The following is a 27,222-nucleotide window of genomic DNA, read 5'->3' as shown; positions in this document are numbered from 1 at the left end:
ACCGTTGTGGCAATATTTCGGTAGCTCATAGCATATTTCTCTTCGTGACTTTTAGCATTCGTGAACTTTGTCAAAAAAAAAAAAATAAATAAATAAATAAATAATCGGTCACTGTTTTAAACAAGTTCTCGCAGGTGTAGCCGGTTACAAAAGCTTCGTTGATGAAGTATCGTTCGTCCGTTGCTATCGAAATTTATAACGTTTGAAATTTCATTTCTTCTGATCGACTTTGATTTTTGGAATGATTTGGACAAGTTTCTTATCTGTAAAACAGAATTCAGATAACACGATATTCATACATCAAGGTTGGGATGCATATCACCTCTACTCATCAAGCATGAATCATGAACTCTTTTGAAGAAAGCACCACAAATTCGATAAAATCAACAGTTGTATAATAATGCAAAGTAATTCGTGTAAATTTTTCGCATATCACTTCCGCAAAGCATCTGAAACGCACAAAGGAAAAGAAAGTATCCAAACAGTCGAAAAGTGTAATATCAGCTAACACGTATGCACAAGATGTGCATAACAATTTAACAACTTAAAATATTAAAATTTAATTAAAGCCACCCCGCGTGCTCGCGAAAGTACAAACAGAAACTGTTTAATGCAACATGTATATGTAGATGCTTTACTGCTACAACCGCGAAACACTTCGCGCGCGAGAGACACGCCACAGAGAGAACCACCTGCCTGTGATTCATCTCTTCTGCTCTCTGCCTCGTCTAGTTTGCCTAATTTTCTTCGGTTTGTCGGATGAACTTTGGCTTTATCCTGCCGTACGAATCTTTGTTACGAAGTAACGCGCTTTTTCATCGTACGTGCATCCAATCAGCAAGACGGACATGTCAATTCATTGAAAATCGAGCATAGGCGTTCCCCAAAATAATCAGCGAAGATCTCGATCACATAACAAGAGCTTCTCCTTGCGCTTGGCAAAATTACGAGAGCAATGAAAATAATTTTCCTTCTTATATCGCGAAAGATTTTTTTGGCGCGAGAGACACTCGTAGTATGTGCGAACCGTGTGTGTGCGGCGTGTAATAAAAGTAAATCGAGAGCACATAAAAATCGTGTCGCCTGGAGCAAACACGAGGGAGGAAACACTTACATTATCAACGGCTTTCGATTATACCAACGCAAAAAGCACATCAGTGTATACCGCACGTGCGCAGACAGAGAGAGATCTGTTGATGTTGTTCTTGTCGTGAAGAGATTTTCCGGGTCGACGTTTGTTGCCCTGGGCAACCACCGCACAGCCCACGTCGACGTCGCGAGAAGCTTACTTGTGTTACCTTCCCCTCGCCGGTGTTTTTTTTTTAATAATTCGTACTCGTGTTATTCAAATTTGAGATGGAAATTTAGATGTGCTGGCGGTTAAGTCTAAAAAATTAATTTGTCCGTTCGTTTGCCATTCGCTTATCTCGACGTTTGCGCAATGTTCGCTCGCTTCCCCAGCAGTGTCGAGTGTGCAGGTATTGCCGAACGAAACAACTTGTTTTTCCGTATTTTTCACTACCGGCGTGTACCGCGCGCGCGGACCCGACCGTCGTTTTATTTCGCTGTCCCCCGTTCTTTTATTTTTGGACGTACCGTTTCGCCGACGTTTTTTATTTCACTTTGCGATTTTTTTTACGTGCACGTTTACATTCGCAAAGAGCTTCTTTTTTCTCTCTCTCTCTCTCTCTCTTCTACGTGAACGTTCTCTTTGAAGAATATACAACGCTGACAGTGTGTATTTCAAATTCAAAGTCGTACAACGATAACGATCAAATGACGAGGGGGAGTTTCGGCGTATATTCTGCGCGCGAACGAGACCGAGGGGTCGAACCTTAATGAAATAAACATCTGAGGGATGTAAAAACTGCTCTTTTGCCGCTTGATTTACGAGAGAGCCACTTCAATCGCGTCCACTGCCAAATGCTTTTAAAAGTTTTTAATTGTCCCTTTGATCACAGTTTTACGAGTTACATCGCAACCTTTGATCGAACTCGTACAAGCAAAAGACTAAACAATATAGAAATTGATTTCCATGTTAAAATAAATTTTACACTTGTTTCCATTGTATAGTAGCAGTAGTAGTAAAACTTGTAAAAATAGACAGTGTAGAGTGCAACGTCATCGTTGCTCTCAGTATTCCATCGATTTCTATCTTTTGTATGCAAAATAGTCTCTACACACCTTGGACAAGCGCTCTGCTACAGAGAATCATTACGCGCTGTTAACGAACCTTCCACTCAATAAGAGAACCACGTTTTAGTTTGAGAAACAACCAGTATTTTTTCTACGCAGCATGATAGGTTTGCGTAGTATAATGAAATAGCGAAGAGCCTTGTTTATGCTCGCAAATATAAGCAAAATTGAAGACATAGTTAACGCTTTTTACTAAAACTGCGAACTGCTTGAATATATAATATTCTGACCGATAAAACTTGGATAAAATTTCGGCAATACAAGATCGTGTCTTGAAAATAGTAAATTCCATCCTCGGTATTTATGCAAATTAAGCGAGCTATAGAACCGCAAGAATGCTTCTGATATAAGCGTAGAGACATCTGTGTCAATTATTATAAGACTTGAAATTTGCTCACAAATTTTACTTTTATACCTGAGCATGCCGCGATAATGGCATGATCAATATTTGAACTACAGTAGTGCGTAGAAATGTTTTCTTGAAAAGTAAAAGAAGTCCAATTTCGGGCAGACGCTACTGTGTGTTTCATTGAATTTAAGAAGAACTTTCGTTGCTCGTATTCATTCGAAAATGATTTTTCGATTATTTTATAACTGTTTCAACACTTGCTATAAACGAGCACTTAACGAATGTACACATCAAAAGCCATGATCATCGAGAAAATGATTTTATACGTGACACCTGAGCATCAATTATTTTCATATCCTTTAATTCACTGAATGACTCGGCAAGGAAATCAACAATAAACAGGATGCGCTCAGTCGTGAGACAGAAATAAATATTCATGAAAAATTAAGCCTCTCCACGCGGCACACCATTCATACGAGCAACACGCGCAATTTAATTACGCGGTATATAGTCGCAGTTTTTCCCATTTCATTTCGAGCATTGCAAAACTAGGAAACGCCTTGTCAGTTCTTTGAAATTTCAGAACGCGCGCATAACGACGCCTATACTTGAAACAGCGACGATGCATCGTTTACTTTCATTTTTTCTTCTCGCGTATTGCGCAAAAACGAAGAAGAACTCGGTACGTGCCTCTCGAGAAAACATATAAAAAACAATCGTAAATGTCTGGATTCAATGAAGAGATCGTGCGGCGAAAGTATTCGGAGCCGTGCAACAAGCGCGCCAAACTGTTCTCGCATACTTTCGGGAACGAGCCTAATTTTCGTCGGCGGAAAGCCGAAAAAGCCAAAGCCGCGCAGGAAAAGTTGCTTGGTAATAAGAAAATACACGCGCGCACGTGCTGGTAATTGGCGAGCCGCACCACAAATAAACCAATTAACAAGTTATAACAGTACACGCGCATTCCCAGCATCGCGAATACAATGACAAATCCTTCCCAAGAGAGGGAGAAAGAGAGAGGGAGAGAGAGACGCGCACATCCCGTCAAGCGATACACACGTATATAAAACGCAGGATGTCGGTGCCCGGACGCGAGAGAGAAGACACTCACTCGACTCCATTGGCTTGCGTGCGCGTACGTAGCGTCGTCCTCGCGTTCTCCAAGGCGCCAATTCTCTTTCTCTTTTCAGCTTGGCATTGTACAACTCGGCGTCGAACTTGGAGGCACCGGCTGAACTCACTGCGAATGAAACTGTGCGACGGCGCTGAGTTGCTCGCGGCGGCACGCGGCGCCTTTCGTTTAACTTGCGAGGATCGAGTTCCAGGCCCGACTGCCTGTCGAAAGGCCCGTCTCGAGCGAGAGCAAAAGATACCGAAGCAGGCAAGCGACGCGGGAGAGGGCAGTCGAGTGAGAGCGGCCCCTTCTACGCTCGATTCATTTATACAGGTGCGCGCTGCGTGTGTCGCGCGATTTCAAGAGCTGGCTGCTGCCACCTATACACCTATACACCTGTTTTAGCAACCAACGCGCTTAACGCGACTGTTCGCGGAAATTCTCGCTTATGCAGTTGCCAGTCCGATGGCAGATTTTCTTTTTTCATCGCTTCGGCTCGCTTTCTCAAAAGTTGCGAAGTCACTTCCGAACCAGTAAATCCCCGCCGGGAAATCAGCGTCTGATAATGCAATGCGCTCTTTACCATCTGACAAATATACCGATCAATCATCGAGGAAAGCCTAATAATCAACAAGTCATTCAAGAGCCTAACGAAAAAAATATATATACATATAAATAAATATTGACGCGATGATTGAGAAACTTGCCTTCGTATTCATGCAAATTCAAACTGACGTAATGCAACAATTTCAAATAAACCTGCATCTATTTGACATGCATTCAACTTACCAAAAAAATCGTCATTGCGGCATGATCTTATTATAGAGTTTACAGCTCGACGACGAAAAAAAGTAAACCAAAGCAACTTCTAAGCATTATCTCAAGCGGTTGCTTGCCTTGCGCGAGAAAGAAAATGCCGCCATTGTCTAATTTTCCAAGACAATGCATCAATTGGTATAGCGGTAAGGAAAAAACAAAAGCGTAGCCGAAAGTAGACAGTCGCAGCGGCGTTTTCAAAGATTTACACCTGCGAAAGGCTCCACCGAGAGCGCAGAATCAAATTTGAAGGAGACGAGGGACGAGGCGCGTGTTACATAATTCTGGCCGCTCGTAAATTGCACATTACGTGTTCGCGTTCGTGCGAAAAAGTTCACAGGTGGCGCGAGAGCATCAGGATTTACTTTTTATTTTATTTTATTTTTTTTTTCTTTCGCTCACAATTATCGACAGGTGAATGCAAGAGCACGTGATTTACGCTTGAACGATGCTACGGGGAGTTCTTCGGACTCCAGTTTGCGGGAATGGGGATGATTTGACTTTAATGAAGTTTTCTTCTCTCTAATTTATTGTAGTTGATACTTGCTTGATAATCATGTTTAGATCGTCGATTTTCGCATGTTTCGCGTTAGGCGGCCGTTTATTTCCAACGTTCGCGACGAAAATAACTTTCCCGGGCGATATTTCACCATCAAAGACTCGTACTGGTATCCACGTGTACGCGGATATTAATGCATCAACAGTTAACGCAGCAGCCGGAAAGGTTTAAACGGGATCAAAGAACAAGTTCTATCCACGAGCCTAGTTATCTAAATACCAGCGAAACCTCCGAAAATGAGATTTCACTGAAAATTCAAATTAACGTTGCGATGACGATACAGCTGATGCGATACAGCTTCGTCATCCTAAATAGATTGCTTTGAAATTTAAACGACGTCATCGTCATTCGGTGGAAAGCTCATCGGCAGTAACGGAGCTTTTCGTTTAATGAAAACATCAAAGCCAATAATCATCCCGGAGACAAACGGCGAAGCCGCTATTCAGCAGGAAAATAGATCAATATTGTTTTTCATCCAGAAAGGCCCACTCTCATCACTTCGCCCATCAACGAGCAAAACAAGGCTACGCCGAGCGCATACACGCCAGCTTTCCACGCGAAACTCGTACGCGCGGGCATTCCCCGTACGTGTACGTCGAATAAGTTGATTGCCTCTCTCTCTCTCTCTCTCTCTCTTTCAGTAGAGTTTCCATCGTTCGTGCGTTCAAGTTTGTTGGTGGCTTCGCTTCAAGTATTTGCAATTTCGAGCTGATAAGGATGTCAAATCGAAAGTCGACGCTGTGCGATTAACATGCAAAAGGCGAAAATTAATCGAATAAAAGTATTGAGATCGTTCTTGGGAACGATCCAAAGAATACGATTCCTTTTACCGAGGCCAAGCTGATTTTGCACGACACACTTGCGTGAAGGCAGATCTCTGAGGTCGCGATTGTTCGTTTAGCACCGCGATTATGCTTTTCTTCGTTCGATCAAAAAAGCTACTTTGTATTTCGCAACTAAATGTCGTTCGTTTGGCCGACGCAGGTATTTGTAGAGAAAATGCAATTCACGACTCCCGCTAGTTTAAATCGACCTTGCTTTCGTTATCTTTTTTTCTCGAAAAGGCTATTCGCTATTACCAAATATCTTCCCAACATCTTTCTTTTTCCTGTTATTCTTATCGAAGAGTGTTAAGAATACGCAACATTTCGATCAATACGATCAGATCGCAGTTAGCCGTTTGAACATTTCTCATACTCTTGAAGCATTAAGCGTCAAGACTATTATCATCGTAATATCAAGATATCGAAAGATCTTGCAGTTACTTCTGTACACTAAGGCTAATAATTATCAAAATGACTATTAAAAAATGAAATATCGCAAATAATACACTCGATAAGATTCAATTCTAAATGTTAATTCATCAGCCGATCATCATTTCCTCAATGACAGTTATATCGGACAGCAACAACTGCAATCAATCAAAGCAGCTGTCAGGAACGTGCTATAAAATTTCCCTGAACGACCAGTTGCGTTTCCCATCGTTCTCGCGATGAATGAGAAAAGCCGCAAGTTTTTACGGAAAAAAATGACTCAACGTCCGGAGCCGCTATACTTAATAGAGTTGCCGGGGCTTCCACGCCATTACGTTCCGACAGCAACGGCCGAGGAAAAAGAGAAAAAGGCGACGAGGAGAGACTGTCAAGGTGAGGAAAACGCGAAATCCTAAGGTGAGCACATACTCACAGGTTGCTTACACTCGCGAGAGAGGTTGCGGATGAGACTGTCACCCGATAGACTACCACGCTTTTCTCTCCTGGCTGTAATTGCAAGCTTGTTCTTCGCTCTCTCGACTTTTTTTTATTTTTATCTCGACGTGCTCCACGTACCGTCTAGCTTCTGCGATTTTACTTACGTAAATCATCCATTTGTCTTGGCTGCTTGCTGGTTAATGTTTTATGCTTCGGATAAAAAGGCATTCATAATATGGAATCTAGATTTTGGCATAGTTCAACCTTTGATCTGTCATTCAGATTTTCGTATACGAATGGAAACTAATCTTTGTACAATCGCAGAGATTTATTGTTTGTATAGGCTTTGCAGTGACGTAATATTGACGTAACCAAGTCAGGTTGTTCCATTCCAACGCTTAAGAGATTTCAAGCTGCGATCTGAGTCTTATAATTTTAATGTATATTTTTGCCTGCAGCAGATACTATAGGCATTTCGTAGAACTGCTTTTATTACGCTCGGTTCAAATGCAAACTTCAACAATGCTTGATTTTTCTCCAGGAGCTTCTCACTTGCAGTGTGAAATTGTTTTGCAATTGCAACATGCCTACTGGAAAAGCTCGTGACTGTAATCTCATGTTACGCATGGGCATTGAAAAGTGCGATATTAATATACTCTGAGCACGCGTCTTAATTTAGTATACATTTTATAGAACTAGCAGTGAAGTTCTTATCTGATTGTGAGTATAGAAGTATAGAACAAGGTATAGGATTCGTAACGAAGAATGGCAAAGTCAATTATGAAACGCCGTTATATAAAAAGATCGCAATTTCCCATATAATTTATATCACACAGAATAGATCTGATATTGCCAAGCTACATCTTCACCTTTTTGCACAACGGAGCGCATGCACTTGTTCACAATTCAGTGGATTTCCTTTCAGTTTGTGCTAAATTTATAGACGAAAGCCTTTCTCTACGCCTATTCTCACTTTTCTAGCAGCGACACTGTTATCTCCTTTAAGACTAGGAAGCGCGTCGTGAAAAATGATTATATCTATACGTGATCGACAGCTACGGCGGTATTTCCGGGAAATCGTTCATAGTTCAATTAAAATAAGGAATTCAAAGTCATTTTTAAGACTTTAATCGAGCGAAAAGGCATTTATCAGTCATATCTATTTGCATTAAGAATTTTTTGATATCCACAGATCAACGTATGATTAACACAATTCTGAAAATATCGATGTTTTTCAATTGAACTTTATCGTGCAAAATTTAGCGTAACTTTGATCGATCGCGCGTGAAGTTCAAATTATTTTGGTGTTCTTGGTAAAACCAAGAGTGCAAAATTAGAAACGTTAAGTATGTTGCTTCCATTCGAAATACATTGGCTCAAAATTATACGCGAGGTTCCATGTAACATTGATGACAATGTATTTCAATAGATTCATTCGGACAATGTATTCACACACGATACATATAATTGTAGGCAGTTAGTTTCGCCGTGAATTGAAAGGCGATAAGACTTTCTTTTTGATGAAAGATGATGAAGCAACTAGATAAAAGTAAATAATTCATCGCGCGCATCAAAGTCCCATTTAGCTCGCACACGAAAAACGATCCATCGTTTATCGTATACGACGGTAAAATGCGAACGGCGTTAACGGCCTGCTAGGTAGACGTGATTATGGATATTAATAGCAACAAGTGCCTACATACAATATCAAATGCAGCAATTGTATTATCGGCTATTGAATTGAAGCTTCCAATAGCCTATTTGCACAAGTAACTGATTTAACATAAATTATCACGGAGGCTATTTGCTTGGAAATGAAAATAGCTACGTCCAGTGGTCGAGCGGCTTAATAAATTGAATTTGGAAATTATAGAAATTTCCAGAGAGATTGTCATATTAATCGATTATGAAATTGGTGCGTAGTTATCAACGTGAAAAATAATTTTCCTTTTGCACGTCAATTTCTGTAGCTGCTAGATTTCACATTGAAACTCGCACTTGAGTTAATTAAACTTCAAGATTCTCCGTGTATCCAGCAGATAACATTCGCTTCTGGATTTTGCAAAAATGTGATTCCTTCGTTTTCTCGTTAAATCTGTTACCGATAATGCTTTTCTCTTTCCGTTGCTCGGCTATATTTCTTGGAGCAGTTGCATATTTCCTAGGTACGCGATGCATCAATGTCCTTTCAAAGGATTCCGATTTTCGATCAGAAATATTGAGTTTTGTAACAGATACATATAAAATTATGCGAAGGTGAGCAAGAAAAATCCATCACCTTGCGTCACCTTGGCAAAAGACTGTAGATGCAAGTGGAAAATAAGTCGCGCCGACGATAGAGTTTGGTAAGGTTTATCAGAAAGAGTCAGCCAGCGAGCAGCAGCCAACTCACGTATAATACCGTTCGCCGGCTTCTCGCGGCTCTGTGTTTTATTATACGATCCCGAGGAGCCGGTGTGCCGCTTGTATTTATTATTCCCGCTCGGTACCGCTTCCCTTCTCTTTCGCGTTTATTATACACGCGCGGCCTTACGGGATATTTCGCCTCGCCCTCTTCTACATCTGTACACCGCTTGGAATAGGTACGTATGTGGGAGATCTTTTTTCGCACGCGGTTATCACCTCGTAAATGCGTTTCTCTTGCCCATTGATTTGTCGATTGGCTATCGCGCTATATTGACCTATCAGCCTAACAATGCCTCGCAGATGAATTACAATGGATTACTTTAATTTATTCCTCTGCTATAGATTGCTACTTATTGCGAGGCTTGGCAGAATGAGAAATGTTTTATGGACAGTGTGAGATTTACTGTATCTAGTGCGCGCCACGCTTTACGTTACATGAATCATTTGCTTTTCTATTTCCGAATGCTGCGATATTCAGGTGTGTTGATGCTTGAGGCTAAACAGAGAATTGTGTAATTCAGAGTAACTTGTACTCTCACAAATTCAGTAATTAATCTGATTCTGCAAATAAACAGGTGATTCTCACTATGTAACATAAATTGCCTACTGTAATAAACAAACTTTTACAGATTCATTACGATCGTGGAAATACAACATACAAAAATGAAGCTTTAGTAAGATTTACAATTTATTTTTAGCGAACATACCCTTTAGTCAACCAGAAATATTCAAAATACATAAGTGGCTACGTCGTTACAGCTTGTCATACACACTAAATGCGAGATAAACACTGCACAGTTTGCTCCACCGACAATACAAACTAATAAAATATTGTAAACAGAGTGTCCTCTGTGAATATTCAAGCCCAACAAGTGAGAGTATAATCTACGAAAATGTGTTGAGAAAATCATCATTCGGAAACTATGATCGTCGCTTTGAAATTAAATAGTCTAATTGAAAGCCTTCTACCTCTCTTTTTCTCTTTTAGGACGCCGGTCAACGTGACGACAGAGTTCGACAACCGCGGCTATTGTACACACACTTTCGCGGCATTCGTCAAGGTATGCATCATGCAAAACAGACTGTCTTGCGTGCATGTACACACACTGTAGCTTACGAGTAAAAGCAGGTTGTAAAAAAAACGGGGCCTCGGGAGGTTTGACGATGCTTGCTACTCTCTAGGGCAAAGGCAAGAGAGAAACACCGGCTATTCGGGTTAGTAGTTATGTTGCTCCCTGCTTTGAAGATTACGACAGATCTCTAGGTTTCAATGAAGTTACTGTTTCATACAGACTCGTGAATTTTTTCGTCCAAGCTTTCATTTCAACTCGAGATATTTGCAATGGGTCCAGAACGTTTCAGTGTTGAGCAAAATTGTTATGAACAGCATCACTGTCCTAGTATCTCGTAAATCGTAACGAAATTCGACCATCATAAAACAACTCGCCAACTAAAATCTCTTACTGATCATTAACAGCATCATCCTGTCAACGCCTTCAAGAATGCCAACGCATTTCCCGCTGTCACATAATATATTATATATTCCAAACATATAAGATAATCGGTTTGATACATCCGCAAACGTACGACATAGAGACAGAAAGACCATCAACATCCGGAATGAAATTTTTTCCTTTCGCGGCAAATGCGCGATGGTTTAGTTCTTTGCGGTCACTCTCCGGGATATCCCCCATTATTCATTGCAGAAAGTGACGATCGTTCGACTGCTTTTTTCTTCTCTATTCCCAATTGAGAATCAGGACACAGAAAACAGGTTTTTCTTATTTTTATACAGCTATCTGACGGAAACAAACGACAGATGTTTTGCGAGCGAACATTCATTTTCGGATGCAGCATCCGTGAAAACTAGCGTACTTTTCCTTCTCGGTATATATGATTACAGATCCGTGTACTATGATTTCATGGTCGGAGTAGCGCTCTTTTTCGAATCGCTTTTTTCTGTATTTTAATTGCAGACTAACGTTATTAAACGATTTGAGTCATAAAAAGAAATCTCTAGTGCACTCGGCTCGCGATTTCCGCGTGTGGTTTTCTGCTTTTTGCTCTGATGCGAAATACAAGTCTCTCAATAATACTTGAGTGTACAGAGTAGATTCCTTAACCTTGCGCTCGCTCATTATACAACTTACTAATCTAGAAAAGTATCGAACTAGGTTAACAGAAGTAGTGCTTGGGTATGGTCAAAGCTAATTATTGGGTAGCTACAAAATAACGATTTGTATATATTGTTTTACTTGATAATTTTATGAATATTTTGTGTTTTTTTTTTAATATTTTTTTCATTAACAAAATCTTAAGTCGACAAAATGCAAGTTGTATGTGATAAACTATGCATTGAAAAGTCATAAAGTGAAGCTTCATGAGATTCATTGCAATAGTTTAATTTTCAATTCAGTCCAAGATATGTTCACAAGTTTGAAGTGAAAATGATTATGCTATGTTACCGATTTATAGATTATTAGCACTAGAGATCACTGTCAACGACTTATCACAATATTATAATGCTGTATTCCATATTAAATTCGTCGTTACAGCAATGGCGCGTTTAAAAAGACATAAAATAATTTTTATAGATAAATATAAAAAAGAATGTAGTTCTCAGAAGTCGTTTTTACACTCTTTTCAAGTTCAAGGGGGTACTAAAAGTTGTTCGCGTTTTAATTATTTTCAACAAAGCAAACAAACAAAGGCAGCAACTTAACACTGTTTGAAAAAAATCTCTCAATTGTATAAAATTACTTTGCATTGTTACCGAACTATACTTATTTGTAAACTGAAAATATTCATTCGATTGTAATCCAACAACTCTCGATCTTCAATCTTAAAAGTTGAGATATTCAAATATTCACCTTTCAAAAACAATCTCTCGGAGGAATCTGTGGTCAAAAAAATGCTCGTGTCACACAGCACACAAAGCACAGCACAATTCTTACGCGTTCCAAAAGAATCTTCGCGGTATCGAAGAGTGCCTATAACGCACAAAATTGGAAAGGCGCGCGCGAGTGGCCGCTGAAGCGGAGAACGGCCGAAGTGGTAGTGCGCACGTGAACGTGGCTCGCACTTGACTGGCGATCTTATGCACTATACTATGTGCTGTATAACACACTTGCGAAATCGAGCTACAGAGTGTTGTGTTCGACGATTGAGGTCGATGGCGTCGCCGCCGCCGTGTCCGTTTCTCTGCCGCTCGTGTAACGCGTCCGCGCCACACGCTCATCGATTCGACAAAACTGACGATCAACGCTTATCAAAGCTATAAGCTTTCTGTATACATACTGTCTGCTTTGTTTCTCCATAGGCGCGCGCGAACTTCGCTCGTATACTTTGCGTAACTTGCACGCGCTGAGAGGGTATACGGTGGCTGTTTACCTTGGACAGGTAACCAATAATTAAAATACAAAAGAATGTACCAATGAGTTTCAACGTGAATTGAATTCGTTAAAGCGTGGGCTAAGGTGTATAAACAAATAACTTAATGATTATAATTCACGTGAGCTTTTCATCAATTGTGAACTCTTTTTGGAACTGCAACTATATCACCAGTGTTCCTTACTTATATGTTACAAAAAAATATCTTTGAACATCTTTCAACATTTTGCTAATTTTCAATATTTTAATTTTTTATTTTTTTTCGATTATACCGAGTTTATAGAAGTTTTATAGATGTAGATTCAATTTTACTACAGATAAATAAAATTGTAATGCTACAACGATTATTATAAAAAAATTATTAATTATTGAATTTGTTAATAAGAAACTAATAATAAAGTACTAGTTTTCAATAATATTTCAACAAGTTTACGATTCCAAGTATACCAATGAACTAGCTTGTTTTAGATGAAATCCTTAGGTACCCCCATTACGAATTAGTTTAAGCGCGCCTTGCGAGGGGTCGCTCGAATCAGCTCAGTATTAGCTCTCAATCAATACTAAGCTCGCATGATAACATATTCAATTTGATGGTAAATTATCCTATTCCACTGTGTAGTTAAACCGGCTGTGTATCAATTATGCACTTAGCTGCCTTGTAATTTTGATTGATTTCGTGTATCTAATTGAAGGTCTAATAACACCGAAATTAGTGCGGATTTCTTTGGTGAGCATAATTTTTTACTTTTACAAAAGGTTATGTAAATTGATATTTGGAAAAACTTTATCACTCGAATTTAGAAAAAGAATTTATTATATGTCCCATTCTCGCCTAACCTAGACCTGTAGGTAATTCATTTTCTTAAAAATTGGTGCAATGATTGTTTTTACGGAGGAAAACCTTCCAACATACCTTTAGATCAAAATATTAACTATAAAATAAATATTAACAATTAAAAAATTCCGATGACATTTTTTTTGCACACTCATATTTCAGTGAGCGTGAAGGTTTGTTATAACAATTTTTTTTTTTCAATTACGCATAATACCATGTATGTGTACCATTTTTAAATGAAAAAAATATAAATTTTCTATAAATAAAAAATGACATATGATTAATTAAGGGTATAGACAGTGAGTAGCTTAAACTTTATCTTGATGGGTATAAGTATGATTCTCTGTAAAATTTAACATTACAACTATTTGATCTTCTCTCAGATTTTCTATTGTTTTTCTTATAAATACAATTACCATAGTCAAGATGCGATCTAAAATCTGGCGTAAACTTGGGTTTGAAATTTTGAATGTAATCATCTTTTGTAAATTCTACTGATAGTTAATTCGCACCTATTGTCAATCATGGACCATTGCTTACATTTGATTTTCTCTGTCGAGTATATTTACAATACATTTAATACCTCACATACGACGTTATTAACTACGGAACAGTCGAAGCATTTATCAAAGAGGTAGGCTTCTGTTGGCTTCAAACGCAACATTTTTTCAAAAACTTTATTACAGGTCAAAGAGATATGTTTTACAAATTTTCATTTTCTGGTCAATGCATGTAAAACGTCTAACATATTGATATTAGGGAGCACTAGAAACATTGTAAAATAAAAGCAATTCGAAAATACAAAGTACAACTGTACAGACAGCGTGCGATCACGACTCCGGAGCGGCATCTCAATTATTTTTATTGTTTATTACAGGCCTGTTAATACCCTCTTTTATAGAAAAAAAGGTCAAGGAATACGATGAGAAGAGAATTTTTTACACGAGTAACTCGATCGAAAAACATTCATTTTTTATAAACAGAAGTTGATAACACTTAAAACATAAAAAATAAGTTTAAATTAATATCTCAAAAGTACATGGTATTGTGCGTATTAAAAAAATGTTTGGTATCAAAAGCAGTTACCGACTTAAGAATTAAAAAAAAACATTTCATTCAGATTTTTTAAATCGTTAATATCTTTTTTAATAATTATAATATTTTTACTTGACAATTTTTTAGGAAAGTTTTTCTTCGTATAAACAATTTTTGTACCAAGTTTCAAGAAGATCGATCAACCTACAAGTCTGGAAGTGTTCGCCTTAGGCGAAAATGGGCCATGTATGAAAATGTCGAAGGAAAATAACGTTCTTTAAGTAGAGTTCTTGAGAATCAGTTCTCAAAGTAAAAGAATGAAACTTAGATTGAGGAAGAAGTTTTATTCAAGCTAGTTTATTATTGTAGAAAAGGGGTTGGGAAAAGTTCCGTCGAAAAGACCAACGAGTTCGAAAGTAAGCAGCTTTAAATTATGCCAAATGGAAAGCATTGTATCATTTTTCGATTGTCATCAATAAATCAATACCCGTAGAGTATGGGTGAAAGTTATATTTAAGCCAGAGAATTTATATTTGCGGTCCGACTGAACAGAAGAAAAAAAATTCCGAGACATGCGCAAAGATAGGACGGCGTCGAAGCGCATGTGCAAAAAATTGAACTACAGTCATAATAATGCACAAGGAGAGCGCGTGGTGTAAGTCTAATTAAACATGCGACGCGGGCTCAACTAGTTGATACTGTGCGGGTGAAAATACAAAGACTTGTGATTCGTAAGTGCTGAGTTCTGTTTTCTTGTGTATGAAAAATACCGTTTTTCGCGAAACGGAAGTGACGCTTTGTTCGAGAGAGCCTCTGTGCATTTTAAAGCCAACATGTCTTTTTTTGCCTGTTGCTTCCGACGGGTGAGTCATTTTTCTTTGCTATTTTTCTCATTCCATCGCGCGTGATCATCTTACGCTGCCGAGTACTGGGACGAAGAACCACCTTCAATTAAAAATTTTTGCGTGACTTTGCAAGGCGAAGGAATATTTTCATAACAGTAATTACGTTTAATGTACGCATTTATAACTATCCGTTCGTCTGCTGGGAAAACGCAGTTGGTCGTAAACTAGAAACAACTAAACTAGAAAAAATAACGAGATTGAATTTTTGGTGCTGCGTCGCAGCAATCGACTGCAACGTTTGGCAATGTTAGTTCATTATTTTATAAAAATAGAGGCTATCGTTAGCCCGAATGGGAAAAGAAACTATAAAAATTTCAAAATATTAATGTAGTCCGCGATTTCTCTACAAATTCAACTGATTGGCGCCTTTTGAAAAAAGTAATCAGAAGCTTCTAAAACCGAAAGAATTCGTAGACGGTCAAATAAATCAAGCGAAAATGTTACATCGTATCGAATAAGCTTCTATTAATACTTGCAATGAATAAACTCATACAATACAGACACACGGAATAGAATTTCCATTCGAACGAACTTGTGCAACTGATGCAGACATCGAAAAATCCGTTTGGCCGTCTCGGGCAGTGAATTCATCTGAAAGCTCTGGCGCATTGTTATATATCTGGATAATATCAGAAACCTCTTCGCCCGCGGGAACAAAAGGCGTAAATTTAGATAGGCCGGTTTTTCGTCCTCGAATCGAAGGATCGAGCGAGGAAAAAGACAAAAGAAAAGAAAATTCGAACCCCTGCCTGTGATCCGGCAAGAAAATAACGTGTAAACACACGCGTACATGCACACACACATACACACACACACACACACACACACACACACACATCAGACTGAGCAACAAGAGGGCGGCGACGAAGCTTAACCATGCTCTCTCAGCTGCTAGCATGCGCTAGGGGCGAACGGATAAATTTTCCGCTACTTAGCGGATTTCATGCCCGCGAGTCAAAGGCACAGAGCGACAAGCCAACTCGGCCTTGCGCTCCAATCGCAGCCTGTGTTATTAATAGAGAAAATAAAAAAACAGGAAAAAACAGTGATAGAGAGATGACCTGACTTCGCCTCCGTGTTACCTATGTTATGTAGTACTACACGAGAATCGAGGAACAAAAACTATTGCCACGCTAGACAATGCCCCGAGCTTTATCTATACGTTCAAGTCATTGTTCTCTCAACATTTTTATATCATGCTAATCGTCCGAATGGTTACATCAACAACTTACACTTATTACAAGACAATTGATGGTTATGACAAACAACTTGAATTATCGATTTGTCTAACAATGAAATGACAAGCTTTTATTGTTTACGGAAGGTCAATGTAAATACATTCATACAGAATATACATTTTTTTCTTCAATAGCTAATGTTCAAAATTAATCTTTTAAATTTAAAAATTTTTTTAAGTTTCAAAACATCCGAATTATCGAATCAACGGTGCAAACGTATCATGGCAAAACAATTTAATTTTACAGAGTTGACCTAGCTTTATTTTTGATAGTAGGTCCATGCAAGCATACATGCAGAAAATAAAAGAAAGACAACGTTTTACTCTTCACTCTTCAAAATAACCCAATAACCCATATCGATCTTGCGTCTGAAAAGCACAAAAACGAAGCAAAATATACGCAGTGGTACTTCGACTTTTTCATTACACGCGGAAACAGTCGACGTCAATTTTCTCGAATTAAAAGCTCGCGCATGCACGACTACAAACAAACAAGTTGTAACATCGGAGCTCGATCCGTAACTGTCCGTCGTTATTGTCGCAGTTTTTCAACATTATCAGCCTGTGCAGTTGCAATTTGAAACTCTTCGAAAGTGCGCGCAAAATGAAACAGGACTAAACTAGAAAGGCCCTTAGGCCCGCGAACGCAAGGACAACCCGAGATTTAATTGTCGTCGGCTCGGAAACAGGAACGTAATGCTTGCAGCACCATCGAAGAATGGAGGAGCGCAAGTTGCTGCGCGAGCCGCCGGAGATCAAGTGGGACAAAACGCTGGGCACGGACAGCGGTGTGGCTTTCGACGACGCCACGAGAGAATTGCTCCGCGGCTGCCTTGACGTGAAGATGCCGGCACCTGTTACCCTCACGGAAATTATCAAACGTAGCGAGGACTTTCCAGTGCCGTTTCCTGTCAGCGCGGTGCGGTGTCGCGCGCTCAGAGACCGCGGTATCGGAATGGACACTCTTGAGGTTGGCTCTGTTAATCTTTGCTCTATCTAACCTTCGGCAATGTAGTCGTTCAAATATTTTTCTTTTCTAATGCATAATAAGTCAAGCTGTATACTTAGCATTTGGCTTCGGATTTACAACTGAAAATTTTCGTAGACTATGTTGTAGATTTTTACTCGGAAACGTCTATAAAACTAAAAGCTTTGTTCGGTCGCACAGCTTTAACTAGAATATCGATGTCCGATATTTTTCGCAAATATTTTTGCAAAGCGAAAATGCATAATGTAAATATTTGTTACTAATACGCACACGTATCGCTCGAGGCCTGCGACAGCTTAATATCAATACGAATGAAATAAAGACTCGAACGAGGTCGTTTGTATCGCTTCTTTTGCGTATGTGCACTTGCATACGTTCCCTCCGGTAAACCGTTGTTACTTTGCCTCTGTTATACAGCTGAACGCCAACTCAGCATACCCGCTAGTCCACGAGGCAGTGTTACCCCTGATCGCCAACTGGTTGAAGCACAAGCGCCAATACGGCAGTCCGGTCGAGAGAGCACTCTACAAGGACGTGGGCCTCGTGCAATTCGTTCAGCGGCTACTGGAGAAAAGGGCCATGCAGTTCTACGGGCCGGACGACAGATACGCCCTGATGAACGGCTCGTCGGGCACAGGCGGATGGGAAAGCGTCGGCAGCGAGCGCGAAAAGGAGCCGCTCGTGAGTCAACCTGTCGCGTATATTTCGTCGCCGCGACGGGAACATCGTGTGCCTTGCGAGACCCACGCGCGCCACTGTCTTTATCGTTCGACTAATTGAAGGTTTGAAGGTGGATCTGGCTCTGGTGGTCGCGGGTTGGGATTTTTTTTATTTATTTCGCATCACTGTACGCGAGCGCCATGCCTTTGAAATGTTCAAAAAACTGTAGCATTCATACTGTCTCTGATAAAAGCATGCCTGGCATTGCTGTGAATAAATCTGTTAAAAGCTCTATTGCGCAGTGGCGAGCGCCTCTCTGGAAAATTTAACGTTCATTCCTTTTCTCGATCTTATAACCTTCAGCTATCGAAAGCCGGACGACATGTTGTCTCGATTCTGTCGCGGCGACCACTTTCGCTTGAAATATGAGTTTCGATTGAAAGATAGCTGGCTAATTTAAAGAAAACTAATTGAAAAAAGCAAAAGCTCGACGAAAAACCAGCGCGATAGTGAGATAGCTGACTATATATATATATGCATCATCGCTTCCGTCTCGAATATGCGCAAATACATATAGCCGAGGCAGGTGTAGTGCAGCAGACTCATTTGATAAACTACACGTTGGCTGTAGATAGAATAATTACAACAGACTGCAAGCTCTCCCCCCCCCCCGTACGTATCTGCGAGCGCGCGTGCTAAATTAAAGGAATAGGATGCGCGCATACCGCGCCGAGCAATTATTCCTTCTCTCCGTTGCGCAGCTACTGGCGTCGTGTCTCTCCTACGACGAGATAAAGCTATCGGCTGCAATTATCGTCTCCTCGCATACGGAATTCATCAATGACGGCTCACGCGAGAACAGAGGTATCGTTTGCGACGATCCAGATTCCATACAGCCGCGCGGGGTCATTATCGGCGTGGTGGGAAGCAGGTCAGTTCCTTTTTTTACGATATCTTACTTCACAGATGTATACGACTGTTTATTCGTTTATTTTAGTTTTTTCTTCTTCCCATGGTTTTGCAGATTGGAGAAACCCAAGGTTATGGAGTACCAGGACATCATTATCACGCATTCGCAGAATAATTATGAAAACGGGTGGGTTCATATTTTTAATACGCAATTCTGAAACTTGAAGAAAAGTCACAGTTAACTAGAAAAACAGTTAGTCCGCGTTTAAGAAATGAAGAAAATGTGTTTCCTTGAGGTTAACCGAACAAAATGACGTTCTGCATGTGCATAATAGGTACGGTCCTTACCACGAGAACGCGAGAGAGGAAAATCGTGGATTACGACTTTTGTGGGCATCGTTCTACGACGACGAGTATCTGCCATTGTACGAGGAGGCAGCGAAACAAGTGAAGTCCAAAGAAAATCGAAGATACGTGCCCCTAACGGGACAAATAATATTCGATGCCGAGAATTACATGAAGCGAACTTTAATGTCCGTGGAAATGATACTATTGGAGGCTAACGTACGAGCTGAGAATCAAAACACAACGGCTTTTCTACACGTCGTTGGCTTTGGATTAGGTCGGCCATTGCTTTTCTCGCTCGCCATTGCTTTGCCGATATTTATGCATTGCTCTGCTGTATGTGTCGCAGGGGTGTGGAAAATCATGCACGATCAAGAAGTTTACTTCCTGAAGGCTTTCGAAATAGCACTGCGCAAGCTAGGCAAGAAATTGAGGTACGTATCGGACGTAATGTTCGCCTTCTTCCGGCAGCAGAAGTGCGGCGGTGCTGGGAATGGGGATTATCTCGGAGGTTCGTTCGATGAAAAGCGCTGCGCGCGCGTGCTTTGAAAATTCACTTTGACGGCGCACATTTTGATTTCGGCTTGCAGATATCAGAATCCATTTCGCTCTGCGAGAGCCTCAAACGAAGCTGTTTCGCTCCAGCGACGCCAACAAATTATTAGTCGTCACCTATGCCGCCGATGGCAATTCTTATCCAGGTCATAAGCTCACACGGACAAGAAAACTGCTTTCGCCGCGAAATAATTGTTTATATTTTCAACAAACAATCTCTTGTATTATTTACAGGAAATGAGTTCTGGGGCAATTATCTAACCGCGAGCGGTGATCCCGCAGCAGCGTGCAGCACTCAGATCACCGAGCTTCACAATCCGAAAGTCAATTCACGTGCTTGCGGCGCTAGTTTGCATGTTGCTTCTCCCGAGCACGGAGTTTTGCACATAGGCGATTATGCAAAGCTTCATCTTGCGTAGGTGAGTCGATCGATACATCTAGCAGAACACAGGAGAAAATTAACTTTTCTTTTTCTTTTCCTTGATTTTGACAAATCATAAGGCTCACTTTTTTCAAGCGTTGCTTATATTTTTTCTAAGTAATGGCATAACGAATTAATTTCTACAGACGTTGGCATCAACATTTCTTCTATTGGTCTTTTCATTGACAATTATATATTTTTTAAACGTTCTCATCAAATGACGTGTCGTTTAATCGCTGAACCTCTACAGTCAGAGACTTCATTGGAATGCTTTCGAACGACGTCCAGCCACATAATTTTTGTGGCTCTCCACATACATTCTATTCAAACGAATTTGATTTATTACGTTTTGAGAAAAAAAAATTGAAAAAATAGAATGCATTTGTATCTACAGGGCCACATTAGCCCTCTGGGCTCGGATCAGGCATCACGAAGGCCGTCTCGATCGCCACGCAACGTGCGCAGTCGCAGCGCCGACGTCGATTGCCTGAAAAAGTACATGGAGCGCAAAGTGGAGGTGCGCCGTCATACCGAGGCCGGTGAGATAACCCGTTGGTTACCCTTCCCTAAGAGCCACGTGCGAACCTCCATACCGACCAAGGATCACATGACTGTCCCCTATACGAATACCAGAGGCAGCTGTGGTAACATCTCCATTGGCAATAAGGAAGGTAACTATCAATTTTTTCAGACTTGTTTCAAATTATCCCAAAGTTACGTTTCACAGTATCCCAAGACGTAGCCATGAGACTTTTCAAAATCAAATTTAAATGTAGCATAACCATTAAGATTGATTGACACGCATGATTATTGGCATTATTAGGACACATTTACTACAATCCAGTAGCGGAGAAATCACCCCGCAGAAGAACATTCGACGAGCAAGAGATCTATCCAGCGAGTGCGAAAGCCAAGTGGCTGCCAATACTCTCCCGAAGCGGTCACTATAGCTCGGAATATCCAATAATGGAAGACGAGATCAGCCAATTAATGCCAGTATTGCAGATGCCACGAGCCCAATCCTCGGGCCGTAGCTTGAGCGCAGACGTGAGTTTCTTCCATCGCGATTCGTCGTCGCGGTGGAACGAAAGATGCCCGACTGCGCCAGATCCATCACGACTCGTCTCCTACCGATGGATGCCGGAAACTGGCGCTCGATACATCCCTTCGCCGGTGAGACGTACCAGCGAGGGTGACCGACCGAGGATCAGTACCAAATGGATGAATTACGCCAAAGGTACGACGCCCTCGCCGGTACATCGCAAATTTTCCGACTCGCGAGCTTCGGTCGGCGAATTAACGGCGGCCAGCAGTGACAGCGCAGTCAAAGAGACAAGCTTTGATCGCTGGCTGAAAGAGGAGCAGAGGAGACACGAAGAGGAGAAGAAGCAGGAACAGGAGCCGAGTCAACCGGTGAGGAAAATTGACACACCGTCTGTGGCCGATGGACAGCAGAAATCTGGCTCACAAGGTGTCGTTCGCTTAGATGCTTTTTACTAAAAACAAACAACGTGCTAGGCTTTGTATTCAGATGTATAACCTACGATCATCTCGTGATTTTTTCTGTATTTTTTTTTCTTCTTCGTTTTATTTTTTATTTCGAGGAACAGTTGAAAATTGATTCTAAATTGAAAAAACGCAAAGAATAAAATAAAGAATATTTGCTTTTCTGCTCAATGGATATGAACTAAGGAATCGACAGAGCTTCATATCTTGTGAAAAATTATTCGCGAGTAATTTTCATCCATGCTCTTTGGAATTCCATTGTATATTGGTTTTCAACTATCCATATTCTGATTATTGTTTGCTGCACATATAAAATGTGTTTAATTTAAAACTTAATTTTGTTTTATCGAAAATATTTAAAAAGTCCACTCGCTTGTAAAATACCATTAGCTATGAAATTAACACGAGCATCATTTTTTTCAGTATCTAGGATTTCCGAGCTATAGGAATCATTTTATTATTATTTTATTGGTGCCAAAAAAACAATGAAAATCAGGAAAAATGTCGGATTAAAAAATGCTACGACTAATTATGCGCCTTCTGAACGTTTTGTAAATATACATAGAAACATTATTTTCTACATTTCGATTTGCACATTAATTATTTTCGATTGTTTATTCGTCATATCTTGCATGTTTTCATTTCACATCAAGAGATCTGTTCATTTACTAAAAAATACTGTAAACATAACCAAACCAAATATTAGAAAAATATATGTGTATCGAACCGGCTAAACTTTCTGTTCTATTATTTACACCCACTAAACTTAATTGTGACGCACAAATAATTTTTTACAGTAAAATATAAAATCCTTGTGTTATAAATGTTCTCTCGTCCCGTACACCATTCACACGTTGACGATAAATAGGCTGAAAGGTAAGGGAATGCTAAATATTTCCATGTTTTTTTTTTCAGTTAGAGCTAGTGTATGCATAAATGAAAACACTTTGGTAGAGCCAGAAACAACGTAATTTCAAATATAACTTATATTGGGCGAGAAATTTTAACGAACATTTCACACACAGGAGAGGAAGACAGCCTATCGGCAGACAGCCGTATAAAGCAGCGTCTGCGCGAGTTATACGACTTCGAAATCGAGACTGAGGTGCCGAAGCGAGTACGCAATCCATCTCGAGAGTCTATCTGGACGATAAACAAAAGCAACGGCGAGGAAGATAAAACTCAGCAGCAACAGCAACAGCAAGAATCTCAGCGATCGGCATCTCTGACGGTCCGTCAGAGTAGTCAAGATATGGAGTTCAACGAACACACTCACAAGAGAAGTAACGGCGAAAGCAGTAATGCGTGGAAGACTACTGCCAGTGTGCGTAAATTGCCCGAAAGATCTGGCGTCAAACGCGACTCGAGTACCAGCGATCAAGTGTTCGTGTCGGCCAATCCTGAGCAACGTCCTGAACGCAAAGCAAATGATAAAATGTACTACAGTGGTGCGATTCACCGAAGTGGTGAATCTAGAAATACGCTTGTGCCAGCAGCACCGCGAAGAACCTACTCGGACGACTATGAGAATTCATATCGTAGAGAGTGCGACAAGGGTAGCTCGTCAGCAGCAGCTTACGAGAACAACGCTTACGCTAACAGTGCCAGCAGATTGACCTATGCACCAAACGCATTGCTAGTGCGACAATCTCGTAGCGTCGGTAATCCGGGCGTAGGCAATACGTCGTACTACAGTCCGCGGGTTGGTAAACGAGGCAGTATCGAATACAAAAGTAATACCAAGGAAGTCGAAGTGTACCACAGAAGAGCTATGAGTCAATACGATCCAAGACCTAGAAAGGTACCAAATAGTCATGAGACTAGGCCAAGGGTAACAAATTTAGTGGAGACAAGCAGACCTCGTACACCGGTTCCGTCACCCGAAATCGAAGAGATCTACAGGGATGTAGATTATAGGATGTTCGCCAAGACTAGCGGCTTCGCCACTAGACCAAGGAGGAATAGCACCAATTACAAAGTTTATCTCACCTAGCAGGACGCCACTGCCACAGCATCAAATTCGATGTATATTTTGCCCTTGTAGGTTTGGTGTCGTTTACTTTGTGTATACTCATGACATTTTTTATCATTTTCAAAGATCAGTGAAGCGAATGAACAAACATGTTATCTTTCGGTTGTTTATTTATAGCTAATTGTATTCATTATATATTATTACATCGAAAAAAAGCCACCATATTCAATCAGCTTTGTTTTATAAATGAAGAAATTTGAAATTACGGCAGGTGAATTGTAGCTACAAACTTACAAATACTTATTTCAAAATAAAGGTAATGAATATCTTATAAACAAAACCCGTTGATAAGAAGATTGACGTATATGCTAATAATCATTAAAACAAAATATATGCTATTCTGGTTCTACGTATTATATTTTAATAAATTCTGTCGTTATTTTTTAACAAAGTCAAACCTATACAATCAATTATAGATGAAAAGTATATTATAGCATTTTATCGTTAGTTATATATCCACATCTGTAATGAAAAAATAGTGAAAACAATCATCGTTTTATATATGACTAAAATCCACAACTTGAATAGTCGAAAATAAGATAAAAATGAAATAATAAGATGTTCGAGGTGTAAGGTTTTATCGTTCAATCTAATAGTAACTGAACGTCTGTACATAAAAAAATACATGAATATTTATGGATATTTGTTCGAAAACAAAAAAAAAACAAAGAAGTTTTAACTATTAAAACATATCGTTTGCTGTAAAACTGTATTTTGTTACTTAAAGGATGATACGTTTGCCGTTGTATAATATTGAAATATAAAAATAAAGTTTTATTTCAAAAACTGTAATTACTTTTTTGGTACCAAATTAATTAGTTACTAATGTGTCATATTAAGTCGAACAAGCAGAAACCAAAGTTTATTAAATGAATTTATTTATTTATGAATTTATTCATAAACTAGATTGTTAAAGATTAAACAAAAAGATATCAGTAAAATTATTATTCTAATCTGATAATATTTTGTACAAAAGATTAGTCTTTTCATTAATATAAATATAAATATATACAAACAAAGTCGAATAAATCGTACGAGTTGACGAAATCTTCTTCGGATACAATAACTTTCTTTCATTTCGCATAGAATATGCCATCACTGTCAAATCAAAGATTTTTAGGTAACATTTACAGAAACGATATGTTACAGGACACAATGCGAGACTTTCGTTTAACAAGGTTTTAAATCCGTCCAGAATTCTTTACGTAGGTTACTTTTAATCTTTTTCTCGAGGACACTAATTCTTCCTGATTCGATTCTCTTATTTGATGACAATCCCTATTCCGATTATTTATATCTTCATCATCCCTTGATTCTCTCTTCAACCTCTTCATCGAACTGTTACTATTGTTGCTCATTGATATCGTAGACGAACTTGAAGACACGTGATGCTGTCCCGTTGGCACCTGGACTGGTCCACTTTTGATCGGATTTATTTTTCCATTGACAAGCCTGGAAGATGCTATACCATTGATTGATGAATGGCTCACGATGAATGGAATAGCGCTGTTTATAATGTTATTCGACGTTGTAGGTACAACATGATTGATTATATTTGGCGCCGCATTGACTAAAAGAGTGTTCCGGTTCTTATCATAATGATTGGGATTAGTATTAGGAACTGGAATATCTCCGTGCCGCGCATTGGGTAAATTTATACGACAATAATTTTCTTGCTTGAGACAAGCAATTGCTTTCGTTTGATAGTTTGGGGTTGAATTGAGATTCATGTTTGTTGGCTGCTGCACTGGTTCAGTTTTTACTCGAATATCCGTTTTAATAATACCATTGCGTTCTTGTAACTTTTGCCAGTCTAAGACGTTGATAAGCACGCGAATATATCTGAAAAATGTACTTTTATTAGGTAAAAAGTTAAATTTCAAAACGGCGAATAGGAAATTTCACACGGAGCATAATTTTAAATAATATATATTTTAGCTTTCAGATAAATGTGCGGACAGTGACTTACTTGATTGCTTGACGTAAAATTTCATGTTTCGATAATTTTTTGTCGGGTGGATGTGTTGGAACCAACTTTCTCAATTCCGCGAAAGCTCCACTGACGTTTTGCTGCCGCCATCTCTCACGACTGTTTGTGAATAATTTTCTTACACCTAGTCCTCCACTACGCGAAGATGAAGATTCCAGTAGACCATTTGTGGACGAGGAAACACCGTCGGCCTGAACAAATATTTCATACCGAATTTTATGACTTATTGGCATTGAAAATTAAATCTTTCATTCGTTTGCAATGAAAATAATTTCTTCACTTACAGAATTAGCTCGATCTCGTTTTTTTCTCCCTTCATCGTCGTCATCGGTGTCATGCGAATAAAATTCGTCAGAAAGAGTAGCTTCTTCTTCCGTATCTCTTGGCGTTTCTGGAGAATCATTGGGATCATCTACGATTTCGCCGTCATTGGAAATTAAGGAATCCGCCGGTGAACCGTTTTCATTTTCCGACGTTCCGCAACTGACATTATTGTACGTTAACATAGGCTACAATTTGGAAGAAAAAACTTTTTTAACACTCGTCATTTATATTAATTATAAATCAAGTAAAAAAAATAACAACTTGCATAATTTTTAGAAAAAATTAGTTCTTTAAGATACTAGTTAACGTATCTTTTTCAAGAATAATGCTTAAAAATGACGAATATTCGGGCGAAAAAGACATGCAAATGCTTGGATAATAATCTTGGATCTGATTATAAATGGAAAACGAATCGTAACAAAGAAAATAAGAAAGCGGAAACAGATAAAAATTCCATGAAAGAGGCTGCCCCTGACATTCATTAGATACGCTGACAAAGTCAATTGTACGTTTTGATAACAACGTTATCTCTAATGTGCTATTCGACAATGCAGAAGTTTAATCAGTTTACGCAGAACTACAATTATTTTATTACAGACACACTATGAAGTGATGAAGGCTTGGTCTAATGTACTCGAATTGACTTGCATTCTTCGACTATCCAAATATTCGTTATCCTTTTGCAATTATAAAATCTACTCATCAAAAAATGAGTTAAACACGAAGGGTACCATCGCAATGCCAATCAGCGCAATTTTAGTCGCACAAACTTTCAATCGCAATGGTCGCGGTGCCTCACTTCACTACGAATTCACGCACTATTTGACAATTCAAACAATTAAACAGATAGATGTTCGCAGCTTCGAACGACTCAGCAGAGACACAGGCAGGACGCAGATTGAGCCTGGTTCGAGCCGAGATTTGCGAAGGCGGAGCAGCGACGACTGGCGCGTGGGTGG

At 39.6% G+C, this 27,222-nt stretch overlaps 3 protein-coding genes across 7 annotated transcripts in view; 1 reads left to right on the top strand and 2 right to left on the bottom strand.

Moving 5' to 3' along the window:
• LOC131663464 (putative ferric-chelate reductase 1 homolog) overlaps window positions 1-12,193 on the bottom strand; it is a 37,848-nt gene extending 25,655 nt beyond the window's left edge. Inside the window, exon 1 of one of the 2 annotated variants that reach the window (XM_058933893.1) lies at window positions 12,002-12,193. Coding sequence is in view for 1 of the 2 variants with exons in the window: in XM_058933892.1 (XP_058789875.1) it covers window positions 3,657-3,666 (10 nt within the window). In the remaining variant the exon portion in view is untranslated. Of the gene's footprint in view, window positions 1-3,656; window positions 3,915-12,001 lie in introns of those variants that run through there. The other variant, XM_058933892.1, reaches the window with a different exon arrangement.
• Window positions 12,194-15,074: 2,881 nt separating this feature from the next.
• Window positions 15,075-24,739, top strand: LOC131663458 (uncharacterized). 3 transcript variants are annotated; one of them, XM_058933884.1, is made up of 10 exons: window positions 15,075-15,254; window positions 17,240-17,503; window positions 17,939-18,202; window positions 18,943-19,112; window positions 19,206-19,277; window positions 19,426-19,712; window positions 19,785-19,946; window positions 20,026-20,136; window positions 20,225-20,409; window positions 20,806-20,939. In XM_058933884.1, exons 1-9 carry the CDS (start codon window positions 15,225-15,227, stop codon window positions 20,407-20,409), a joined length of 1,545 nt encoding a protein of 514 aa, XP_058789867.1. In that variant the 5' UTR covers window positions 15,075-15,224; the 3' UTR covers window positions 20,806-20,939. The 3 variants fall into 3 exon arrangements, with proteins under 3 accessions (XP_058789867.1, XP_058789868.1, XP_058789866.1); XM_058933885.1 differs by having other exon boundaries at window positions 15,106-15,122; window positions 17,251-17,503; XM_058933883.1 differs by lacking the exons at window positions 15,075-15,254; window positions 17,240-17,503; window positions 17,939-18,202; ... (3 more) ...; window positions 19,785-19,946; window positions 20,026-20,136 and adding exons at window positions 21,235-21,882; window positions 22,943-24,739 and having other exon boundaries at window positions 20,271-20,409; window positions 20,806-21,082.
• A 244-nt stretch (window positions 24,740-24,983) lies between these two features.
• LOC131663573 (uncharacterized) lies at window positions 24,984-27,183 on the bottom strand. 2 transcript variants are annotated; one of them, XM_058934044.1, is made up of 4 exons: window positions 26,995-27,183; window positions 26,224-26,448; window positions 25,919-26,130; window positions 24,984-25,791 (listed from the first exon to the last, which is right to left on the bottom strand). In XM_058934044.1, the coding sequence occupies exons 1-4, from the start codon at window positions 26,995-26,997 to the stop codon at window positions 25,131-25,133; spliced, it is 1,101 nt and encodes a 366-aa protein (XP_058790027.1). In that variant the 5' UTR covers window positions 26,998-27,183; the 3' UTR covers window positions 24,984-25,130. The 2 variants fall into 2 exon arrangements, with proteins under 2 accessions (XP_058790027.1, XP_058790028.1); XM_058934045.1 differs by lacking the exon at window positions 26,995-27,183 and adding an exon at window positions 26,787-26,872.
• Window positions 27,184-27,222: the final 39 nt, after the last annotated feature.

The sequence above is a fragment of the Phymastichus coffea genome, unplaced genomic scaffold, assembly GCF_024137745.1.
Source record: "Phymastichus coffea isolate CEN01 unplaced genomic scaffold, Cenicafe_Pcof_1.1 PCOF00036, whole genome shotgun sequence".
Classification (NCBI taxonomy): Eukaryota; Metazoa; Arthropoda; class Insecta; order Hymenoptera; family Eulophidae; genus Phymastichus; species Phymastichus coffea.
The sequence above is the reverse complement of the archived record's forward strand: the minus strand, read 5'-3'. Positions and strand labels throughout refer to the sequence as shown.

Coding starts and splice junctions, on each gene's coding strand:
- LOC131663458 (XM_058933883.1), top strand. CDS start 20,911: ATGGAGCGCAAAGTGGAGGTGCGCCGTCATACCGAGGCCGGTGAGATA. Junction 21,083..21,234: donor CTCCATTGGCAATAAGGAAG/GTAACTATCAAT, acceptor TGGCATTATTAG/GACACATTTACTACAATCCA. Junction 21,883..22,942: donor GCAGAAATCTGGCTCACAAG/GTGTCGTTCGCT, acceptor TTTCACACACAG/GAGAGGAAGACAGCCTATCG.
- LOC131663573 (XM_058934044.1), bottom strand. Junction 26,131..26,223: donor AACGAGATCGAGCTAATTCT/GTAAGTGAAGAA, acceptor ATATTTGTTCAG/GCCGACGGTGTTTCCTCGTC. Junction 25,792..25,918: donor ATTTTACGTCAAGCAATCAA/GTAAGTCACTGT, acceptor TACATTTTTCAG/ATATATTCGCGTGCTTATCA.